General features: G+C 36.4%; 1 protein-coding gene across 1 annotated transcript in view; it reads left to right on the top strand.

The window, feature by feature from the left end:
* RPAP2 (RNA polymerase II associated protein 2) overlaps positions 1–25376 on the top strand; it is a 41568-nt gene that overhangs the window by 8286 nt on the left and 7906 nt on the right. Inside the window, exons 8-11 of the mRNA XM_059822176.1 lie at positions 281–1220; positions 2319–2413; positions 4865–4945; positions 12088–12156. Coding sequence (XP_059678159.1) covers positions 281–1220; positions 2319–2413; positions 4865–4945; positions 12088–12156 — 1185 coding nt within the window. The remainder of the gene's footprint in view (positions 1–280; positions 1221–2318; positions 2414–4864; positions 4946–12087; positions 12157–25376) is intronic.

Below are 25376 nucleotides of genomic sequence, written 5' to 3'. Positions count from 1 at the left end.
TTAATAATATCTTGTTTGCTATTCTTTTCTAACTGCCAATAAGCAACTGAGAATTCAGTTCTATAAATAGTATCTATACTTGTCATCTTGGTTGCAGAACATTACAACTCCTTGAGTTTGAGAAGACTTTTAGAAGAGCAGTCATGATTCTTAAAGCAAAAATGTACACTTCTGGTATAAGGGAAAAAGGCTTTATTTATCTTTCTTATACAAGAATGAAAAGCTATTACAGGTAACACCCATTTCTTATTTCATTGATAGCTTGTGTTTTCTCTTACAGTGGACAGTCTGGAGAAGAGGTGAAACTATGTGATGAAGTAATTAAAGCTTCTGACATTGAAAATCCTAGGATATCTTCAAATCCATGTGAATCTGGTTCTCATGACACAGCCAGTGACAGCAGTAGTGATACTGAACAAGAATTTGTTTCTTCTGTCCTACCAGGAAGTCAGTCAAGTTCAGCCAATTTTGCACAGCAATTGGACAGAAATAGCATCCTCAAAAAGAAACATGCTTGGAAAGTCTATTCCAGCCCTAAAACTGAAGACTCAGATGTGATAGAAGCCACTGAACGACTATCTAATTGTAAATTAGATGCTCAGGAAGAAATGTATGCTTGCTCTGTTCATAATAAAATAACTGCAACACCTTCAAAAAATACTACTCTAGGAAAATCAGATGCTTCAGAAAACAATGAAAACACCTGTAGTGGTTCACAGATAGTTTTTCTAGGTGTGAGCAAAAGAGGGGCAGAACATCTTAAAAGAACACTAGCTAACTCAAAAGAATGTAAAAAAAATGAACAGAGGGATCCAGTTAATTCCAAAGGCAGTTTATTAGAAGTGCTTAAGCAAACACTTATGGAATGGAGAACTGAGGAAACTTTAAAATTTCTCTATGGCCCAAACTACACTTCTTTATGCTCATCCGAATGCGTATCATCTGCCAACCAGGAGAATGAAGAACTTGATGAGGATGACTTAGATGCAGCTGATGATCTTAACACTGTTACTGTAGGGGAGTCTGAAAACACTTTGAACTATTCTTTACCTTTCACAAGCCCAGGTGGAATAGTTAAGTCTGTACCCAGTTATGAAAAGTTAAAAGAAGAAACAGAGTTCCTAGAACTCAGAGTAAAAGAGTTCTATAAGGGAAAGTGCATCTTGGCTGAAGAGACGATGTCACATGCACAAGCAGAGGAACAGCCAAGCAAAGACAAAGTAAGTGTCCAGTGGAACGGTGTTGAGGCTGTATAAAGCCTGCCTTCAAAGAATTATTACAAGCTCTCTGTTCCTGTCATCATAAGTGGATATGGCCAAAGTAACATCAAGCTATTAATGTAAAATAGCAAAAGGAAGGTTGGATAGATCCCCAACAATCCCATAAGGTTGGGGAATCATATTTTAGGTTGGGAAGAATGAGTTTGTGTGACTGTGTGGGACACATTCATTTCTGGTAGCTGTCTTTCAGTTTGTGAAGCATGAAGGTAAGGAAGGTTTACTTAGGTGAAATAATCTGTTGTAAGACAGAGTAGACTTTGGGTGAGAAGGGAAAATGTTTGGTTTTTTTTTCCTCCCCCTTTGAGTTGTTAAATAAAATTTTTATTTAATTATTTTTTGCCTTTTATTCAGGACAGGATATACTTGAGATTGGATTTCTTTCTTCTCTCAAGTAAGACTAGATCTCTGGCATTAATTACTGTTAAAATTCTCTGAGTTGGAACCTGCTGATTTGTTTGGATATGTTGCTGCAATCTAGACAATTTGGAAAAAGACCTCAGGAGGATTTGCAGACCACAAGTAATAGCGTGGTCTGAGGTTTTACCCCTTCCAAATCAGAAAAAAACAGCTGACAGCAGCCGGGTCTTCTTGCCACTACTGTAAAAACAGTATGCTGACTAGGCTAGGTAGGTTGTACAGTTTCTACTGGCATGTGAAATTGCTTTTGTTTTTAAAGTTCAAGTGTGATATTAGCATCAGAGGGAATAATTTTCATAATACTGCTTCTTGTAAAACAAAGCTGTTACATTGCTTCTTGGAAAAAGTTTACTCTGACTTAAGTTTTGAAGGAATTTACCGTTAGTTGAAGTAAATTATCTAGCATAGGGAAGGGGAAGAGTAGGTTAGCTGCGCACTCTATGTTGGATCAGATTAAGCAAACTTCTGTCCATTGAGAAATTACTGGTTCAGGTTATTTTTCTATTCAGAGATAAGAGTTTTCTTATGTTTAAACATTTATTGATAAGCTGCGACTATTTTGGTGCATTGACATTAATTAAATACTAGGTTATAACTGTTAAAGTTTTTTGTCTAATACAGGATGATCAACAGGAAGATCTCACCTTCCCACTTGTTGATTCAAATGCACAAATGCAGATTAGAAAGCGAATCGTCCTTGAAAAACTGAGAAAAGCGTAAGTATCCTTTGGTAAATATCAAGCTGAAGCTGGTGGTCATTCATCATCATCAGACAAACACACTGTGCAAGGGTGTTCTGGCTTTTTCTAGGTGGCCTTAGTCATAACTTAAACCCATTATGCCCTAAAGAACTTACTTATTTCTGAGAGAGTCATCTGCAGTGCAGTTGCAGATGTCAGTTTGCACAGCCTGCTGAGGTAGATGTCAGAATCTCACTACTAAGGTGTTCTCTGAAAGAAACCTGTCCCTTCCTACAAGCATTGGAGCTTGTAGTTGACAGCATCTGAGGCTGGCATGACAGCATGTTCCCATTCTTCGGTATTTGGCAGAAGTCAACACAATTGTGCCACTGCACTGAAAATTTCTGTGGTTTTTGGATCCAGATGTTGGTATAACACTTGGAGCTTAAAATGAGAATATGTGCTTAAAAAAAATAAATTCCACAGTAGGCCCTTTATTTATCATCCTTCTTTCCCTCAGTTATCTGGAAATAATCTAAACTATTTAGATGCTTGTAAATTGTTTAAAAGCAGATTCTGATGGACATAAAATATGGAATATTTAAATAGCTGTATGTACTAACTGCTCAAGTCTAAAGTGAAAAACTTGAAGTTGATTGGGAGGAGTGTAAATATTTGTCCTGTATGTTAAGCATACTGTTACTGGTAAACAAATGTACACAGAAGGAAGTGGTGTTTTCAAATCTCTTAATAGTTTAAGCAAAGGTCTTGCTAAAAGAGTTTCTAGTCCATGTTTGGATGGCTGGTATCAGTATGCCTCTAGCTGCAATCATTAAAGGCCCTCAGAGTTGAATCTTAAAACTTGCCAAACACCAGACCTTTTTCAGATACATAAAAGGGCTTTGGAGTCCCAGAAAAGAGATTAAGGCATTTCTGCTGTAGCTGTTAAAATTATTAAATTCTCAAAGTTGAGAGGACCTTGAAAATACTCCCATTGTCAAGGCAATGCAGATAAACGAGTGTTTGAAGGCCATGATTGTGGTGTTTTTGTTAGGGGTATTTTGCTTTTCTGTGGTTGTAGTTTGTGTTAGCTAGCCAAACTAGATTTTGCAGAAGGTTTTTTAACTAAAAAAACCCCACAACCAAAACTCCCCCAAAAGACCTCCATTCTGTTTCTCACTACCTGAAACAAGTGTGAACAGGCCACAAACATGGAATCAAACCATGCTGCAAAAAAGGAGGCTATCTCTGATCTTTCTGTAAGTGTCAATGTCACGTAGATTCCAAGGACTACTACTGTATGGTAAAGCAGTTTCTCTGCTCCTTCAAATTTTTCCATAAGTTTGTCAGTCATTTTCAGCTTCTAGCAAAATTTCTGTTGAACTTACAAGTCTGGTACTCTATGAATAGAGGATAAGAAAGACAGAATGTTTTTTTCTTAGTTTCTTCAAAGGTTTTATTCTTGACTATGCCCTTCTTTAGTTGGTCTTTTTAAATTTTATGAGGCGATGCAGTAGTCCTGTCACACTCAAGTAAGAGAGACAATTTCCATTGTGATAAAGTAGTGGTTTTGTGGTCTGTTCAGATGAAGTCAGTGGGAATATGAATATGCTCAGCATCGTAAGAGTCCTGTGCTCAATTTTTGTAAAACATGCAGTGATGTAAAGGAGAACAGAAATCTTGATTCTTCCAGCAATACTGATGCACCATGCACATATATGCATATAAATGTAAATAACTGGATATTCAAATGCAGGAGGATATTAACTATTAAACAAGTAAATAGACACAAAAGTTTCATCCGAAATGTGAAAAACAATGCATGTTATTTCCAGCATCTGGAGATACTGACAACTAGTTAAACAGTATGTGTGGTTTGTTGTGTGCTGTATCAATTTTTACGCACAGTCAAGTAGGGAGGCAACCTGTCTTTTTCTTTCTTTTGAAATTTTCTGATTACCCTACTACCATCTTGATTCCAGCTATCAGGCTTACAGTGGAATGTTATTTATGTTGCTTCTATGTGAATCTGAGGTTAGCAGATATATTCTCTGTGCAAACCTCATTTAGACATCTTGTTTCCTTTTTGTATTGTTATTATTGAACCACGTAAATATAAATATGTGAAACATTCATGAGGCCTGGAATTTTAATCCTCATAATGTAACACTTTGATTTTTTTGGTAAGAATGTCTTGTCAGAACTGAAATGTGAAGTTAATAGCATATGCATGTAAAACTATATTTAATTTCTTCTTCACGTTCACACTGAAATAGAGCTTCTTACTTTTAAAAACAAGCTGTTGTAAAGTGAAAGTGTTGCCCAGACACCACTCGGAGGAATCTGAAATGTAAACTACAGGCCTGATCTGCTGCCTGAAAGTCCATCTCGTTTTCTTAACTTTCATGAGCTTTGGTGGAAGTCCTACTTGAGAAGAAATGAGAAAGAGAGGAAAATGTATATTGACCAGTGCCTTTTGCCTTCTAGATTACCTGCAGTTTTGGGCCCTCTTCAGATTACTCCAGGTGATGTTTACACAGAGCTAAAAAATCTCGTCAAAACTTTCCGGTCAGTGTTCGTCTTTATTTAGAGATTCTTCTTGATTGATTAATTAAACATGCTGTCGAATGATTTGTGATTTGGGCACAGAGAGGGCCCCATTGCAGATTTGCTTTTCTCTAGCTGTGTGTTCATGTAGGTAACATCGCATTCCCTGTGGACTAACAAGTCAACCCTTTCCCTGCTCCTGACAGTGGCTAGGTCACCAGGAGTATTTGTAGATTTTTAAAAACTAGGCCAGTGATCTCTGGAGGCTGATGGGGAGTCTTTTAAAGGTTCTGCTACCTCGTCACCTCCTATTAAGTGTGAGTTTCTGAGATCTGTCGCTTTCTTTTGCTCTGGCTCCCTACAGCTGGGCTAAATGGTTTTAATGTGGTTAATAATTGTTGCCATTAACTTCTAGAGCCAGGAAGAAGGTCCAGTTTGACCTGTCTTGTTCCTGATTTCAAGGGGAAGTAGATCTAGTGGACACTTTTATCACCACAGATGAAGCTTCTGCTTCAGTCAGAAGCAGTAAAGACAGTATTTGGAAACACTGGGATAAAGAAGGAGGGAAAACAGAATGGTGGTAACTTTTCTGAACATTTTTAGGTTTTCTTTGGGACACAAGTCTCATAACTTGGACCTAGATCATGTCCTGCATCTTGAAGTATTGTCAGGAAAAGGAGCAACAACAGTTGCTAACTCCGTGTACGTTGTCACTCTTGAAACTTCCCCTTCACATCCCCAACCTGCATGAGGTTTACATGTAAATTTTCCAAAAGTCCTTCATGTGTTGTTTGCCACAAAGAATCTAGGCTTTGCTGAATAGAAACCCAGCTCTACCTGATTCCTTATGATTTATCTCATGTCTGGAAGGACGCCACTAAATCACAGATCTCTATATGCAGGATTTCTTACTGTGGAGGATACTAGTTTTCTTTCTGGTGACTCTGTTCATGATCTCTTTTAAAAGAATTGTTAGTGTTTGAACTTGATTCTGTAATTGCAGTCTTTTAAGTTGTGATTAACCTTTTATTTTAACGACAACACTAAAACCAGGGAAGATATTTTTGGTCATATTGGAACAGCATGTATATTCTGTACATATACCTACTATTTGAAAAAGATCTTTGTGTCTTAAAACAGTTTTGTTGCTTTGCAGTCTAAATGCTTAATAGTCACTTTAGCTTATGAATTGATAGAACTGGAAAAACTACATTTGGTCTCTTTCAATCTACTTTTGTATGATTGATTATGTAAGAAGTCTTGGAGGTTCTCAAAAGCAGAACTTATATTTTAAATCACTTTTGCTATTCAAAGACAATGTGGCCTGAATATGAAGTTTTAAAGCAAAGGAGCCTTGAAGCCAAAATGTACTTCTGAAAACTTAAATATATAATACACCTGTGGATTTACAGAATGGAACCAAAACTGATTAGTTTGGACTTTGATCCCAATACCTGGCTCATGTAGCAATAATTTATCATATTTTAAAAGTCTCCCCTGATCTATTTCTGATCCCTCAGATAACACTTTGTGAGTTTATTTTTAGGTCTTTTTTGTTAGGAAGTAAGTCAAAGGTAATGGTAGCAAGTTCTTGAGGCTGTCTTAGGAAGTAAGTCAAAGGTAATGGTAGCAAGTTCTTGAGGCTGTCTTACTGTGAAGATTCCAGATAAATTGCTTAGAAATTCAGCATTTTGGGTGGGGGATGGTTGAAGACAATTGTGGGCACTACACAAGAATTTGTAAGTGTCTTTATATATATTTTTTTATATATATATATGCATTTCAAAATAAATGGAGCTTTATTGTCACTGATAGTAAAATAATACAAAAATACAGGAAATAGGGAAGCAATAACAACCTTTGGGCCTTTTCTCCTTCTGGCATTTCTGATATGGAAGGGTCTGTTGATACACAAAAGCTAGCTCACGGATATTAAGATGAAGGCATAGGTTTGAATCTCCAGTTCTGTACATAGGTTTAAATTTACATAATGAGTGGTGTCTCTGATTTTTAAGTTGAATGCTTTGGCGTGGGGACCTGCAATAAATTTTAAACGGTATTTATGTTTGCAGGGTATAGAAATTTAAACGTTCGTTTTTCTTAATGTGGTTAAAATGCTTAATGACTATGGAGGGAGCACTGACAAATGCTAGTGCACTTTCCTGCTTTTTGTACTGGAAATATTTCAGGCTGAAGAACTTCCCAAAGAGGGTAGAAGATAAAACACATGGCTGTAGTAGAGCTTAGCTGAAGAAGGGTAAAAGAGCATGTGGTGAACTAAGCAACAACGATTTTCAGCTCCATTGGTTTTTAAAGGAACACTTGCAGTTCAGCCTCCTTTGGGCAGCATTTTATTCAATCACCACTGCTGGGAAACGCACTAGAGGGATCTCAAGAGACATTTTAGAATGGTTAGAGCTCTTCCCAAACAAAGTCCCTCCGTGCCTGTAAGCTTTTGTTACGAAAACTGAGATGTCAAATAATTCTCCAGAGTGTGTGAGGGCACTTTCTTAAAAGATCAAGAGAAAATTAGCTATTTATATATAAATTGAGGCTAAGTGATTATGTTTGTGAATGTGTGGTTGATTTTTTTTTAACCATAATATTTCATATTGAAAATAGAATTCCGTCTGTATCTTATGGTTGCAAGTATTTTAACTCCTTTTGTGGAGCTTATCATTGACATTGAACTCTGTCAATGAATATGATACAGTTGTTTCCTAAAGATGTGTTCAAGACTTTTTATTACAGCTTTGTCTTTTCTTGTTTCCAAGACAATATTTTAGCTTTTAAATATGTATTGTGAGTGTATGTTATCTAGCGTATACACTCACTAATAGGCTTTTACCTATTACCCTTGTTAAATGGAATTTTAGGTTCTCAATTTCAAGTCAATCAGCAATACTTTGCTGTAGACAAGGTTCTGTACGGAAATGTGAAAGTACCAGAATGTTAATGACCTTTTCTCAAGTAAATGGGCTTCTCTTGTAGAGAGCCTAAAGTTATAATAGTAGCTCATTTTTGCTGGTTGTCATCAAACTAAATTATACTACAGTACATAAATATGTTGCTCTTTTTCAGGGGGCAGAGGAGCTGTCTTTTATGGTTAAATTGGTCTAGTTGAAGCCTAAAGAAAAAAAAGTATTTGCCTGTGCTGACCAGGGTTAGTTAAACTTCGCTCATCTTAGTGCAAGTTTTGGAAAAAATTATAGATAGCTGAGGTCCCCTAAAGTAACAACTTTATGTCTTCATCCCATGAAGTCAGCTTGCTGCCTTACAGAATAGGCAAATGGCCAAACTTCTTGAACTGAAGTTACATATGCCTCCACCTGGGAATCTGGATGTGTGAACAAAAAGGCTGCTTCATTTGCAAAGATGCTGATTACTTCAGTTTGCAGCAAAGATAAATTCTAAAATGGAAGAAAGAAAGAAAGAAAGGAAATCTTCTCCATTTGGGGCACATATTTTTTCTTTTTCTCCCAGTGTAAGAACACGGACGTACTGGGTAAAACTGAAAAGACAGCAAGCATGGACCTGTTCAAAGGAATGTTTTTTCACCAAATGTACATTTAGTACCAATAACTCATTGCTACTAGCTATTAGTCAAATTCACAGTAACATGTTAAAAATTGAGCTCATAGATTCATAGATGACAAGTATACTCTCATTTTAAGGAAAAACAAACTTCTAGAAAAGGAGATAACACTCAAGACTATAATTTATAAATAGGTATAAAGAAAAATATACTTTTAAAAGTTTGGTTTATATTAACCAGTTACATTTTCTTGCATTTTGTTCATAATACCTTATGCTAGGGGCCTGTTAATGGGTAACTATTTAGCTTAATAATCCTGGTGTCCATGTACCACTCCCCATTGGACAGTGTTCCTGTTACCAAATTGTTTCCTAGAAATCCCAGGAAATGTAATCGTGCTGAGGAAATAGTGGTGAGCTCCTGTATTGCTGAGTTCCTTTCCTAAAACTTCTAGTTTCTTGTGGTCCCTGTTCAAGTTCTTGCACACATTACTTGGGGATGTGCTTAAATCTACTGCCACAGCAGGCACTGTTTACCAATCAGGCCATCACTTGCTAATGGAGTTCTGCTAGCAAAATTGGCCACTGATGGTAATTAAATGGGAAGATAACTAAAGGAAAAGAAGCAGAACCAACTGTGTGCTCTTTTTCTGTCATTTTTGGGTTTACTTTTTTTATTTACTGATTACTTTAACCTTGGACTCCCCTGTATTCCTACAACTTCCTTATTGGAGTTCACTTTCTTTGCAGGCCGGGCACTAGTCAGTTATTGGGAGGTCATTTGGCAAGGAATTTTTATGCATCTTACTCTTTAGTCCTTTATCCTGTCAGTTTCTGCCACTTGGATCCATCTGCTCAGTCTGAGCTCCTTCATAGAGTATTACATCTGCTGCATGGGTCCTGCTGCCTACTGGATGGTGGAAACAGTCAAGTTCAGCTACAGTGCGTCTTGCTGGGGTGAACCACAACACCCACAAACTAGCAACTAAGGGACCCACACAGCTATTTGGGATCATCCAACCTTCTTGGCTTACCTATCCTGCCCTACAGAGGCCAAGAAAGTAGAGACATTCTTTTTTGAAAAGTTGCATATTGTTTTCTTTCTTTGGGTAGGTGAGGGAGAATTTAGCCGAACTCTTTAAAAGAAAATATTTCACTGCAAAACTCAAATCATGTACACAAGGTTTTGTAGAGTTTAACATTTCCACATTATATGTTTATGACAGAAATCTAGTGACCTCTCTTTCGTGGATTGTTCTGAAGTAACAGTTTTGGCTAGAGGCAAGACAAAGAATTAATGAACCGTTTTTACAGAGGACTTGCACTTTCCTGTTTCCTGAAAGCTTTGCTCTTCAGAGGCCTTGGTGTTGACACACAGCTTGTTGTTGAAAGTGACTGCCCTTCCACTGCTCCTTATTATTTAAGGCTTCACACCTGTAGGTTGCTAGCTTTAGTCTGATCTGCCTGAAATGGGGGTTTTTTTCAGCTGCACAAGTGTTTTAGGACAGGTGTTGTACTGAAAGGTTACTCATTGTAGAAGCCTGACTTGACTGTTCATCCAGTCCAGTGACAGTAGTACATCAGCAGATCCATATTGCTGTATCCTGCTGGTTATCTGTGTCTTTTGACTACCTCCTTCATAAACAGCATATTGATGGCAATGACTAGTGTTCAGACCTTGCCAATCAATACTAACATTGAATAAGAGTTAATTGACACAAATAACTGCATCTCTCAGTTTGTGTACAAGAATGACACCTTCCTGTGCTCTAATCAATAATAACTCCTTGTAGAGGAAAATAAAGCTGCTTTCTCTATTTGACAGAGTTCTCCCAGGTGGCTTGGAGCTGTCTCTTCCATTGTGTCTCATCATAGCAGATTAACTGGAATGTTACATATGAATTGCTTGTCAAGATGATTCCATCAGGCATTTCTTGGTAGTGTTTATCACTGTCATCAGTATTGAGTCAAGACATTCAGCCTTTGTTTTGTCTCTTGTTCTGTAGCCAGAAAAATGTAACGGTTTACCAGGTACCAGCTTTGTTGCCAGCTAATTCCATTACCTGTTTCAAATAGCAATTGGGAAACATGACTCTTTTAATAACAAAAATAATCTGTATTTGCCAGACCTATTGGTTCTAGTTTGATGTGACAATTTGTGTACATGTAGTACCAAACATTGCTTTTCTTTTCATTATTTAACAAAACTCAGGCCGTTGAGACACTTTTTGAGTAATCATTGCTTCAAAATCTTATTTTGGTTGGAAGACTTGGAGATTTGAGGAGAAAAATAGGACAATATTGCTTTAGTCATTACTATCCTTAAATAAAAATTAATTTTACTACTTCTTAATATCTTTCTGAAATAGGGAAATGCAAAATGATCCTATAAAACATCTTATTCATAACTGCATTTTTAATTACCATTTTGAATATAATTTTGGGGAATTAGTTAACAGAATTTGAATTTTAATAATGGCAAGTACAAATACTTTTATTTTTCTACTTTCTGACACTTTTTTGGGGTAACTATATACTTGCCGAAGGAAATTAAAAATCTGAAAAAAAAAAGTCTTACTGGGGAAGTAAACCCTGGATTTGAATTTGTTGCCAGGTATTTCATTTTAAGCAACCTCCCATCTTCACCAGTGACTGTAGACGTGGGTATGAATGACAGGGTAGCTTCATTCTGGATTTGAATTTATACAAGGCTGCATAGGAGGGGAGCTGAGTGCAAGAAGGAAGCAAACATAGGGAGGCTCTTGCCCCTCAGTATTTCTGTTGGATGGCGCCATCTGTCTGAATGAAATTAATTCTGCTAGCCTTTTTGGGTGCCCGCATAGCCACAGCTTTGTTTTTAGCTGTGACTTTTCCATGAAATTGCTTGTCTTCAACACCATGGGTCCTGGCTCAATTCAGCCATAGCAATTCATACGTGAATTGTTTAAAGTCAGATTAGTATTTGACTCAAAGCAGATCTGTCTTATTTTGAAGTTCAGCCAAATGGGTCAGGAGGTATAAAATGCAGCAGCACTTTTGTTGACCACCCATATCGTTCTTGATTCACACCTCATTTTCTTGCTCTTATATCTGCACTGTCTCCCATTTCGTAAGTTAGAATTCCAGGTTTCCATTTTAAAAACAAGAATCATCAGAGGATTGTCTCCAGTATCTTATAAAATCCAGTCCGTTTCCGCAACATTAGCTTTTACAGCAAATCTGGATCTGAAGCCAACAGGAGGGAAATGAAGTGTAGGAAGGCCCATCTTTTTACAAACGCATGTGCAGTTCCTGAGAATTTCCCAGTGGGTATGAGTGAGAGTTGAGCCCTCACAGCAGCCACGACTATTTGCGAGCTAATTCAAAGAATTCGCTTCTGTTCAGTCTTCCTCATCCCACTTTGATATAGAAAAAAGAGACATCGTTGGAATTCTGCAGTTCCTCCATTACAGGATAAGATAAGAGAGAAGCCTGAAAGCTGGTGAATTGCTCAGCTACAACTGTAATTGCTACATTGTAACTAAGTGTATTAAGTTTTTTAATGGTAGGCTTAAATCAAAATTCAGCAGTTAAAATCTGTTTACTTTCGTTCTGAAATGTTCTGATTTTTTTTTTTAATTATTTTTCAGGTTAACAAACAGAAATATTATTCACAAAATGCCTGAATGGACTCTAATTGCTATTGTTTTGTTAACTGTGTAAGTACCCTTTAATGTCAAATAGTCTCATACACAACTGTCTTAACTAGCCTATCAAGACAAGATTTGATTTTCAGATAAAAGGAGAGAAAGATTTCTTTAAATTAACTGGGAATCAATAGAATTCTTCTTTTCATGCAAATGAACTAAATTCTCTTGACAAAACAGGATTGTCCCACTTGCAACGACTTGCAACACCATTGGACAAACATAATGTTATATTAAAAAAAGAAAAGTTAAGCTTTAGGGATTTTTTAAAGAGGGCTGGTGGGGTGAAGGAGGAGTATACTTCACTCTCTTCCGTTTGCTGCTGACAGACGTTCTTCCCCTCTCTGACATAAGACAAAATGACATGTGTGTTGTATTACTTGGATTAGGCATAACTGTTACACTTTTCGTTTCTCGTTTTACTTCTAATTTCTTAAAAGATCTCACTTTCAAGATTAAAGTCAAATTATTTTCATAAAGATACAGTGTGCTTCTAAATACGTTTGTTTGCATATTCTAGTAAACTTCTTTGAGAGGGGAAAGCTTTTTTAGCAACTCCCAAATTTCTGAAATGAATACTGGGACCCAGTATTTTATTTTTATGAGGATTAGCTTTACTGCTTAAGATAATGATACTACAGTGCCTACAGTCCTCCTTAGCTTTGTTCTGCTTACTGTAGAATTAAATTATTTCCAAGGGTTTTCCTAATGGGAAGCCTGATTTTATTATCATGTCTTTCAGTAAACTTCTACACGGAGGCATGATCTATAAAAGCTGTAGTCATGTGCATCAAGTAACTTCCTTAATTTATATTTTCTAAATTCACGTACATTTCTGATGTTAAAGATACAAACTTTGCAGTGTGTAAAACAGACAGTTCTCTCACAAATTCATATTAAACATTTAACATTAGTTCACCTTTTAAGAAATCACTGGTGGTTTCACACAGTGTCAGGCCCTGCCTTTCAGTAGGGTTAAACCATCAAGCAACCTTTGTATGTCTTTCAGCTTGAATTACAAGATTGCAAAAATCTTATTCCAGAGACTGTTTATAACTGCTGCTGCTTCTTTTGGGCTCCCTGGGTCACTGGAGCCTGTAGGACAGTGAAGTACTTACAGACATTCACAGGTCAAGAAGTGTTGTGGGCCAACCACATAGCATCCCCAGTACTGCACTTACTTTCCTTGATCTTACTTCAGTCTGACACATTGTTCTGGCTTTACTGTCCCAAGGAAGACTATACCAGCAGGCATTAGAGTAGGCTTCAGCGAGCCTTACATCTGTGTCACCCAGCCAGATACCGCTCAAATGATTCATTAAATCAGAACACAGAAAGTAACTTTACTTGAATGCTTTGGCATAAATTTTTTATCAACTATAAGAACAAATCTTTTGTCATTTTTACTATATATTCTTATGGTTGAATTGGTAATTTGTGAAACAGATCTTATGAATTTTTCAAGTAGTTTCTGTACATTTAAGGAATTGGTGACTCTTTTGATCAGAAGTTAAAATATGTTGCTGGTGTCTCCACATATCATGAGCTCTAAATGTTTACATACCTAATGATTGTTTTACAATTGCTTTAAAATGTTATAACAAGTAGCAGGCAGTCTTGGTAGCAATCAGAAGCAGAGAACCAAGTCTCTTTTTACTTTTTCTAAGGGTCCACCCCTAAACAAATTAATTATATTTGATCCTAAAATAGAGTAGATTTTATTTCTAATACTACTCTAGTGAAATCATGAATAAAACTGCTGTTGACTTCAGCTTATTCTAAGGTTCTTGCAAGCTCATGAGCTTCAGATTTTGAACAACTTCTCTCAGCCCCCTTTTAGGAGAGGATGTGGAAGAATGTAGATGGGGTAGAATGAGTGTTAAGATTGCTCTAAGAAGATGGTAAGTGTTGCATCATTTCCGGAAAGATTAAACCAGAACATTTAATTATTTGGGAATTCTAATCAAACTTTAATATTTAGTAGAAGCCAGAAGTGTGCAGGGAAGGTCTACTGAGGACCTGGGCAACCCCTTGCATACAGGTCATCAGATTGTGGCCCTTTCTCACCTCCTGCAGTCTGCCAAGGAATCTGTCATACCTTACTAATATTGCTCATTAAAAAAAAAAAAAGACTCTATTAAGTCTTCTCTGGCTTCCCCTTAGCTATACTGAGAGATGATGCATGTTGCAGCACATCTAATGTCAGTTAGATCACAGAGTTGTATGGGGCCTGAGTCAGAGTGGCTCTTTACTAGCTTCTGTCACTGAAAGAAAAGAACATTTTCAGAATACGTATTCACAGGTCTTGACCTGGTCCCAGACACAGGATGGCCTTTTAAACCTAGCACTAAACAGTGAAGTAGCATAAGCAACACCCTGGAAGAGGGTAATATGTCCTCTTTCCAGGAGGATGAAAGACCATATTACAGGTACCCTGGGGTGCAGGAGGTACAAGAACAGAGACTACAGAAGACAGAGTGAGCATGGGATTTCGAGGTGTACCTCAAAAGAAACTACTAAGACCTCAAGTATTTTTTGTTTTGTTTGGAAGGGGGCAGGGTTGTCTTAATTAAAGTAGCAACTGTTGGACTTTGCTTGCACCCCATTTTGTGCATTGATATTGTGGCTCACCACTTCCTTCTCTTATATGGCTAGCATGTGCTGAGGACTCAAACAGTGTACTTCACAGTGCACTTTCAGAGTGCCCCGACTCTTTGTGATATGCTACTGGGCAGAATAACTATTATCATTACTGCTGTATTGAATTCAAGTGTCATCACTGCTTAATACTTTGCGTTATGTTATGGTAATGCTATTCTCTCTTCATTGGAGTGTGCATATTAACTCTTTGTAGGATACAGCATGTCGTATAGTCATAACACCTAATTTTGGTGCTTAAATTAGACCTAGGCTCCCTTCATAGTCTGCTGGTCCTCAAGGAGCTATTAAAAGTACTTATGTGCCCTTGAGTCTACTGACTATTAAAGAAACCTGGGCTTCTAATACATTGCTCTGAAATGAAGTGCCTGAAACTAGACAGTGTGACTGTCTTTTCTCAAAGTATAAAATGTTGGACATCGCAACAGCGGAGCATTTCCTGTTCCTAGTGAACAGCTGGATTTATTCAATCAAATTATCATATAAAATATGAACAGCCAGTCTCAGCCTTTATTGAAAATCTAGCCTGAGGCACTCCTATCTTTATGACCAGCACATTCAGCAATGCTGTATTGACCTTCTTAGAGTACACTTTGACAGCCAGAGAATTATGTTCAAATAATTGCATTCATGCCTATTATGGAGTGGGTGACTCTTTAAAATGATCTGTAGGTCAAACGTCTTATTTATTTGTCATTTGTAGTAATTTTGGCAGTGGTAGATTTCTGTGTCTTCCTGTTGCAATGTTTAGTATGTTAAGCAGAATTTTTTGGTATAGTAATAGCTGCTTTATAATGTACTGTAAACTAGAATACAGAAATTCCATCTTTTTCCCCCAAAGAACTTTGTGAGCTATCAAATGAAGCAGATAAATAGATACAAATACAGTAGTTCAAGAAAGAATGGAAAAAGCAGTGCGAAGATTGTTTGCTGTACAAGCATGGGCACTTGCTGTTTTTAGTGTATACCCCTGGTACAGTCTAATGGAAAGCTTTCAAGATATTTTCAGGAAATGTCTGCTTTCATCTTACTTATCTGAGCTGGCTGGTTCCAGTGAACTGTGGTCAGCTTCATCTACAAAGCCTATGCAAGAGGTTCCCCCGCTAAAAGCTTTGAAGCATTTCAGAATGTTCTGGGATTAGTTTATAAGCATTTGGCTGCAGTATTTAAACAAACTCACAACGACCATGATCACTAAACAAAAGCCATCATTATAAGTGTGCAGCCACTTTAGATAAATGTGTCATGTGGAGATGTACTCTAGAGGTTTACTCTCTTGGAGATAACAGTTCAGGAACTGGAGAATCTTGGGTTCAAGTATGTGTTTTTATTTCTTTGCACACGAGAGCACATCTATTGCTCAACACTGACATTTCTAAATTATTTTAAGAGGAATTCAGATGTTTGTGAACACTACTGTGTTCTTTTCTGAAAATGTCTGGATGTTTGAAATGTACAAATCTAACGTATAAATACATATTGGATGTGAATCAGACTTGCAGAGTGACTCTTTCTTACAGAAACTACATACAAGTCAGCTGGAGAATCTTTTATTTAGGAAGTCTGATGATAGAAGATTGGTTCCAGGTTTCAGCTGAGAAAAATCATTTATCATTAAGCTAGAAATATAATTATTTCCCATTTTGAAACAGAGTTTGCAGGACCAAAAATCCAAAAAGTCTTTATAACAGTGTTTGAATGTGGTCATAGTATTGCCTCTACTCTTGGTCTCTATCTGTAGAGTTATATTACTGTGTGAAATAGAGAAAAGGCAACTTTGTCTTAACATGTTAAAAAATTAAAAAGTATATTCTTCCCTTCTTCTCTCTTAATAATTTTAGGTTGTCATTTGGTGAATGTGAACTCAAATAGGTTTTCTGTTAAGCAGTTCTTACTTATCAGCACTTTCTAAGCAAACTCAAATCTGCTTATTTGGCATATTGTGGAGGAGATCAGTATTACTTTACTTCCTCCTAGCATGTTCCAGTGGTACTTAGGAAACTTACATAGAACAGTATTCTGAGGGATTTGCAGTGTTGTTAATTGGGACGTTAATCGGTGCCAACTTTAAAATTAATTAAATATCGTCATCATTCATAAGGGGGAAAACAGAAGAAGAAACCTTAGCAGTTTCAAAGAAGGTGTTTCTCTTTACACAAAAACCCCTCATTGTGTTGCTGTAGTGCTGTTACGCAGGAAAGTAACACTGTGGATTTCACTGCAGCACACGCAGCTGCAGTCTTTTTCCATTCTAGTATTTCTCATGGATAGCCTTCTGAATGGGAGATTTGGATCTGCTGTGTAACTTTCATGCATGCCCAGCACAAATTCTCTGAGGTGAGTCCAGGATAATTAGTTCCTCTTTACAGTTCTGGTCCTTGACCTCTTCAGCAGGAGTGGAGCCTTAGCACATGCTGTCTCCTGGACTTCTGTTGCATGGAATTAGGGGGGTTGGCTCAGAAAGCTGTCTTCTCTGCACCTGCCAGTTTTGCTGCCCAGTGCAGGAGAAGAGCAGGGTCATGGCTTTCTGCCAAGTGTCTTGGAAATCCCTCCAAGAGATAGAAATCTACATCTTCCCAGCAGCTGTATGTGTGGGTTTTCAGACTGAAGTCATGCCCAACTGTGCAGAGCTGGTGTCCTTCATGGTGGTAGTCTTCTGACTAATTTTTTTGTTAGAATCTAGAAATACTTTTATGTTGAACATAATTTTGGATCTTCTGCTTTAGTCACCCTTGGGAACTTTATATTCCAAATGTACTTGTGAATTAAGAATATGATAGGAGGAAAAGTACTTTCCTCTGCCACTTCATTTTTGCATTTTGTGTGAGTAAACAAGAGATTTTTATTTCAACTTCTATTTCAATCCTCTGAAAGATATCATGCTAGATTTCAGAAGACTGCTTTATCATGTTGAATCTTCGGGGAGCTAACTCAGTCAGTGGAGTTCATGTCCTGTTGAACTCTATGCCACAATTATGTGCTGATCAAGCAGATGGAAAAGTTGCCCAGCCCTATTAGAGAGAGAACTGTTCTAAATTTATGTTTCTTGAAAAGGTATATATTTAGAAGATTTCTTTTGTAACATCATGTTTTTCCTCCTTCCATAATTGCTGCATACAACTTTGCTTATTGGAAGTCATGTCATAACGCAGAATAAGTTGTACCGTTACACTGTAATATAGACAGTTCTGAACTAATGCTGTAAGTAATATGTAATCCACACTGTTAACAGCTGCCCTAAACTTAGTTTTAAACTAAATGTATTTTAACTTAATCCGCTGAGCAAACTGAGCTGTTAATTTTGCAACTGAATCCTGAAGTTGTAGTCCTATGAAAATATACTTGCCTTCCTTATTAATAATTAATCTTAATACACTCAGTGCAAACATTTTTTTTATCATGAAACATCACCCATCTGTTAAAAGAAAAACATGACTTTGACACACACTTGCATCTTTTATTTTCAGAGTTTTAACTTAGTAAACTTTCTAAAGAACAGCCTACATTAATGGGGACAATGACACATAGTGTTTTTCACTTACAGGAAGCTTCATTGTAAGATGAAAATCAGTGTTGATTTGGCTTGTTGTTTCTGAACCAAAAAAAATTTAGAGGTACGCATCATTGGAAAGCTTACTATGGCTTCCTAGCATGTGATCCCCAGGTATTTTGTACCAGCAGAAGTTTTAGCATGGGTTCTGGATTAATTTGTTTGGTTCTATGCAGGCAGTCATAATGGTACCTCTACTAGGCTAAGTGGTGTGTCTTATTCTTCTTTAGCACTGAAATAAATTATGCCCAAAGTAGAGGTATTGATTCCTTAACTCTTCTGGAACCACTGTAACAGAAAATCTTTGTAGAAAATCCCTGAAAGAGCAGTATCTTTTGAAGGTCTAATCATTCCTCTCCTATGGTGCTTGATGCAGATTCTGGAATGTAAAACTTCATAATGCTAGACAGTAAGACAGACTGTCTAGAAAGACAATACTTCATTCCAGAGATTCTAGTTTCCTTTGTCATATTGCTGTTGAAAGTGTCAGACCTGACATGGCAGACAATATTTTTGCTATGAAGTGTATAATGGTTTTTAAGGAGGAAGAATCCTGAAAGTGATTAAAAACCGTTAAGATCTTAAAAATCTTGCTTTATGAATGAATTCTGTCTTAGAAAACAAAATTAGTTGAATAATTGAGCTAAGTTATAATTTGCTTGGATCAAAACAGTGGTCCACAGACCTACTTAAAGACCCATGCGTCAAAGATCTGTGTCAGTTAGGGAGAAATAAGAGACATGCATTTCATTAACGTTCATATAGATAATGTTATGTTGGAGAATGTTGGTGTTCCTATAATATTCTACAGTGACCTGGGATAAACTAAAAACTACTCAGAGGCATGAAAAATCTGGAGGGGAAAGGAGAAGATTACGACTAAATAATCCAGAAAGGAAGCATTATTTTTTATGTGGTAATTGTTAGTGGGCAGTACACTGATGAACTGGAGACTTGTCTTCGTTTCCTAATACTGTAGGAATCAAGTGTGAAGGAAGTTTGTATGTCTTCTCATTAGCTTGTTACTTCTTGAGATATAAAAACATTTTGACACCCAGTGGTCTTATCCAGTCTGGCAATTAAGTTCTGATCATGATGTGGGATGTTAGCAGTGAAGGCAAAAAATGTACAGTATTTTCTGAAATGTGTTCCTTTCATATTTATGAAAACAGAAAATACAGCCTCTTTGGGGAAGGAAGGCAGGAAACAAACACATGTCACTGACGAGAAGATGATGTATAAAGTGTATCTCTAGGTGATGGGCTATGATGAAGCTCTCAGAATTTACAGACAATCCAAGCTATTGGATTTAGCATCAGGGTTCAGGTTGCTCTTTTGACGTGAAGTGAATAATTAAAATAAATACTTGGGATAAGATGGCAACCACAATATTGTATAAATAAACATAAAATAACTATATATTCATAAAACTTTGCACAGCATAATACAAAGAAACTAGAACAATGATGTCCATAACAGTACGTGTTCTTCTCGTCCCATTCCTTCCCAAAAGTAAAAGGATGCTTTTAATTGGCTGGTACCAATCATAGCTAACCAGTATATGGGAGCTTAGTCCAGAAACTGCAAAGTGTATGTGTATGATTACATACTATTAGGTGCAAAACCAGCATTGGTGCAAAAACTGTACAGAAGCTTGATTGTTTAGAGGCTTGGGATCTCAGTATGTTTCATTTCATTTTAATGTATACCACACTTATACTCTATGTTCCACAGAAATGCATGTATCGCTCTATCTCTTCCACCCTCTCTATCCATCTGAACATTTTAAGAAGACACTGAATAGATCTAACTCATTCATCATACAACTCAGTATTTCTGAGATGAGGTATTCACTTTTTTAAAAGGATAAACAATAGTTGAGATTCATGTGGCTCTTCACATTTGTTTCAAACATTATCACGTATTCTGCTTTTTTTAGGTATATGTTTAGATCAGTGTACTTTCACAAATCAGTGTTAATAGTGTTTTTCTGTTCTAGAGATGGTAAAATTGAGATTAAGAGTAGAAAAGTGATTTACTAGAGATCATCAAATCAGTAATAGATCTGGAAATAAAACAATTAAACAGGAAAAGGGTTTGGGGGGGGTTGTTTTTTTTTTTGTTTTTTAAACCTACTGTGAGCTGGCGTGTCTGGGAAAAGGTGCTTAAGAATCCTTAACTTTTGGGGATTTTTAAGAATCTCATTTTGAGAGGTCCAAAACCACACTGGCATTTGTTTTCATAACTGGGAAAGGCAAGTAGAAAAATATTGAGGCCCTTATGTTTAACTTCTAAAGAAAAAAATTTGGACACAGTGGAAGCAGGTCTATTCCTAGCATGTCTCTTTACTCAGCTGCATTATTCCAGGTGTTTGATCTATATAGTGGACTGAAGGGCAGATAATCAATTTACAATGTTAGAAGTTGTGAAACTACACTGTGATCAATTTTATGATCATTGTTTCCATAGTAACAGAGTACAGGTGAGTACATTTTATAAAGACAAGTATTGACAAATTATTTACCTAAGCATATTGTATTGTAGCTGTTTTAACTGTAAGACAGTATATTTTATTTAATCTTTATTGAAAAAAATTTTTTGCATATCATCGAGATAATGAATTGATAGGAACAGATTACCAGTATGTGGTAGCAAAAAAGTCCAGCAATTGCAACAAAGGATGTATATGAAACAATGTTTAATTCATAAAATGCACCAGGTTTGTATATAAAAGCATCTTTTAGATATTAAATTGTTCTACTGTATGTGCACAATAATTCATACAACAGTGTGTATTTTACAAAGTACTTAAAAGGTTCAAGCTCTCAAAAGCTTATACGTTAATCTTTCAGAGACTTACACCTGTGCTTAATTTCATGTAGCTAAGTAACACAAGTAAGTGTCACAGGAAAACTTTGTGGAACATAAAACGTAAGGAATAGAAGACTGAAAAGGATGAAAGGAACCATTTTAAAATAGATATAAAATTTATTTATTTAAATTTAAAATTTTGAATAAGTTGAAAAAGAGGGGAAAATGGGAACAAATGGTAGGACTGAGAAGTACCTTTGATCTGTCAGCTGGTTAGCAGGAAACAGGCTTCAAATAAATGGAGCTCTTTAAACAAGGCTTGTCCTTGAAATGTGTACATAAGAAACTTAGATTTGTTAGACAGAAACAGCTGATAGTGATTTCTCCTCGGTTTATATTGTGAACTTTTTTTTGCCTTGGCTTTATGCAGATAAGTAAGTTAAATTGAAACCTTTTGGAACAAATCCCTGTATGAATGTAAGTGCTTTAAATGGCGCACAGTATTATAAAAGTTCTGATGCTTCATGTCTGTGAACTGATGTTGTAGTAATAACTTGGAATATGGTAATGTAGAGCTGGATACCATGCTCCATTTGTTTTTTAAAAAACTATCCTGCAGTCATATCTATTAATACAAAGTAGTGAAACACAATCTATGATCCAGCTAAACTTTGTATGAAGAGTACTCTGGATAAGAAATCGTAGATGATGTTGAGCTGGTTTTGGTGCTTCCTTAGTCATCTTCTCTGGCTAGAGGTCTAATCCACTGTTAAAGAAATCTGGAAACTCTTGGTTTGCATATGATTGCCCAAGTAATTGTTTTTTGCCAGACCTATATGATATTTGTGTTGATGCCAGTCTTGGTAGTCATTTTAAAATAAATGTTTGAAAATAGAGTTCCTAAATATCACTATAACAGGAGGCAAATAGAACCATTACAAATTATTACTGTAGCTTTAAAGGAGTCATGGATCCCTGAATTTTTGTCACTGGCATTGTAACATTAGAGTATTTCTAGAGTGTTCGTCATCTTCTTTCTTATTAGACAGGCTAAGCCTGGGTTAAACACAGTGATCCCAGAGTACTTAATTAAGCCAACTGCTTATTATTACAGGATCAACATAATGCTAGCAAATGCTTGCAGAGAATGTGACGTCATTTTCCACCTGCTGCATGTTCTGAAATGTGTAGTTCCTTTCCTGGACAATTGCTGAGGGAACTGACTTTCTTTCATGTGTGCACATAGAAGGTCAGGAAACTTGCTCAGAAGGAACATTATAGGAGTGATGCTGTGTGAGAAGAAACAGTGTTGATGCTTGCATTGCAAAGGTTAAAATAATTGTACAAAGCAATAGACTTGTAAATGTTCTCTCAGCTGAACAGAAATTGTTGCTATCATGTTTATGTACTGCTGGTTGCTCACAGGGCACTGAAATATGGGAATAGTGAGAAATGCCATTTCCTAGTTACTTTCTGAGAAGAATTGTATTATATCATTAATTATGTTGTGGCAAAATAGTGTGAGTTACATGAAGTGAGTGTTTCAGATGTTTAACTAATTTTTGAGGCATCTTTACTTTTTTTTTTCAGTTATTTGTATATACCGTGTATGTTCTAAGGCATGTTGTCTGCAAGCATACAATGTACAGAACTGATACAAATAGCACTAAATGGCTATACTAAATTGTTACACCATTTGATGAAACGTGTTCAAAGAAACTACAGTGAGACATTATGTATTTTCAGACTTATTTTAGGTGTTCCTTTGCATTAGACTTTTAGTTTGCCTGTAAAATTAATTACTGACCTAATGACGTAAGTAGAATTTTTTTATGTATAAGAAAGTGTTTTACTTGTCCTTCATTAAAAGTCAAAGGCCATCTATCTTACAGAAGTTAATATTTTGAGGACAGGCTGAATTTACTTGAGTTTTTTTCCTTTTCTATATCTTCTTGTGTAAGTGCAACATTATTATAAAATCTTTTCATTGCAGGATCTTTGAAATAAGTAATAGCTGGCAACTGATGGAGCGATCCTTAACTTTCAGGGGAGGGGAAAACAGTGACATAAACAATACATCCTGCTATTCATGCAAATAGTTTGTTCATTAGGTTAAAAAAAATACAAAGATCTGGAACATTTGCATTTTATTAAATCCACTTTAAATAAACAGTTTCTGTACCTCATAAGGTAGCTGTAAGCCTGTTGCCTCAATACATGTCCCCTGCATAGTACAGTTAAAACACTGGAGTGCCTTTCAAAAAATTTCCTTATGCAGCTTAACAGAAAAACAAAAATTGAACTGTCATATGGTATGTTAGAGTAGAACTAGCAAAGTATTTCACAAATGTTCATTCAGCCTCCAAAGCCGGTGCAGGGAGAGTGTGATATGACATGAGGGAACTCCGCTGCGCAGCCTGGTCCCAAGGGCCTGACCCAACTCCCTGACCACAGTCCTAAAAAGCAGTGGTGTTTGGGCTGGTACAGCTTTAGGTGCGCCTCAGATTATTTTCTGAATTGCCATTTGCCTATTTGGATACAAATAACTGATTGGGGGGGCGGGGCAGGGAAGAAAGAAAGGAGAAAAAAAAGGCTGCAAATCCATTGTCTCTTTTTCAGTTGTTAGTAAGCACTTTTCTCAAACGATTAGATAAACCCTTGTTACTGTAGGTATGCTTTCCTTTTACTGTTAGTTATATCCATCTGGCTGCACCACAAGTGAAATTTTGGTACCACTAAAAGGGAAAGGAAGTTGATTTATGTCTGGACACCAACTATATGGAAAGTGTGTGTGGAAGGTGAACTATAAAATTTATAAAATACATTTTGTGGAAGTATATACATAAACATGTTTCAAAGAGAACATTTTTCTTGAACAGACTTGTAGAAGCAGCATAGGAGAAAATGAAGGTAGTGGAAACAATTAACAAAGTTAACTTTTGAATGAACCTTAAGTTTTCCCATATACTTGGATTATGTAGGAATTCCAGTCATTGATTTTGAATCAGTGTTTGTAGCATTGATTTAAATGTAGGGGACAAAAATTTTAAACTATGAATAATTTAGTTTCTTTTGCCATCAGAGGATTAAAGTGTCTGTGCTGGATTCTGTGGACAAGTCAGTACACAATAATGAAAGGAAGTTAAATAATAAATAAAACATAAGTTGCACTTCAGCTACAAAATTCTTGTCTTTATGATGAGAATAGGATCTTAAGGCTATATTTAAAACTAGATCAGAAGTAGCTTTTTTCCCTTAGTAATAAAATTGCCTGTTTATTTCTGTCAGCTGTTATCATTCAACACTGTGGGCTTTAGAGTGTTTCATCTTTCATTAAGAAAATAGAATATAGGAATAAATTTGGGGAGATTAAAGAAAACTGCCCCTGAATACTGACTTCCTTCTTTGACTGATAGGATATGCTAACAAAGGGTCCCCAATTAGAGGTTGCTTGAATTTCAGAGTTGCAAATGACACTGGTCATAATTACTTTTTTTCAGCACTAGTATTGTTTAATTTAAAAGAAGGCTTAATTCCAGAGATATATTTAAATACTTCTGCATCTTGTTTGTAAGTTAGATGCTTCCAGTTCAAGATTGTCTGTCAAATATTAATGTGTTCTAATGGAAAATATTCACTCTAGAGACAGCCTTTTGCTTTTAAGGGTTTTTTTTAAATGTTGAGCTTTTAAAATCATGCTCAAACTAAAGTTATAAGAAACAAGTGGGGGATTGTGAGCATAACAGCTAAATTGCGTAAGTTGAGGCTATAATGTTTTCTAATTTCTGAGTGTATGTTAAAACAGTATGATTGTGTAACCACTTAATTATACCAAGGGTTATAATTTTTTTAAGCTCCCTGGTGGTGTATCTTTAACTTACAACTACACTCACGTTGTGCTTCACATCAGCTTAATGTCCAATGCTAACTTTTGCCTGATGGATGCATTATGCTTTAAGGTCTGTGGAAATCCTTGCCATGATTTAAGATATGTTACTAACAAAAGTGCTGCCCCTCGACAAGTGTACTGCATCCAGTGATATATATTGGTAAGTGAGGGACTCTACCTCAAATTAAGCAAGCAGTCAATATATTGTGAAGAACATTCAGAATTACAGTGATGCTTTCGCTTATTCTGTCAAAATGTCTGAGCGTCTTTCGGTAGGGGTTCATGAAATGAATAAATGCAGCAAGTCTTTCAGTTCATCCCATC

Source organism: Gavia stellata, chromosome 10, assembly GCF_030936135.1.
Source record: "Gavia stellata isolate bGavSte3 chromosome 10, bGavSte3.hap2, whole genome shotgun sequence".
NCBI classification, from domain to species: Eukaryota; Metazoa; Chordata; class Aves; order Gaviiformes; family Gaviidae; genus Gavia; species Gavia stellata.
The sequence above is the reverse complement of the archived record's forward strand: the minus strand, read 5'-3'. Positions and strand labels throughout refer to the sequence as shown.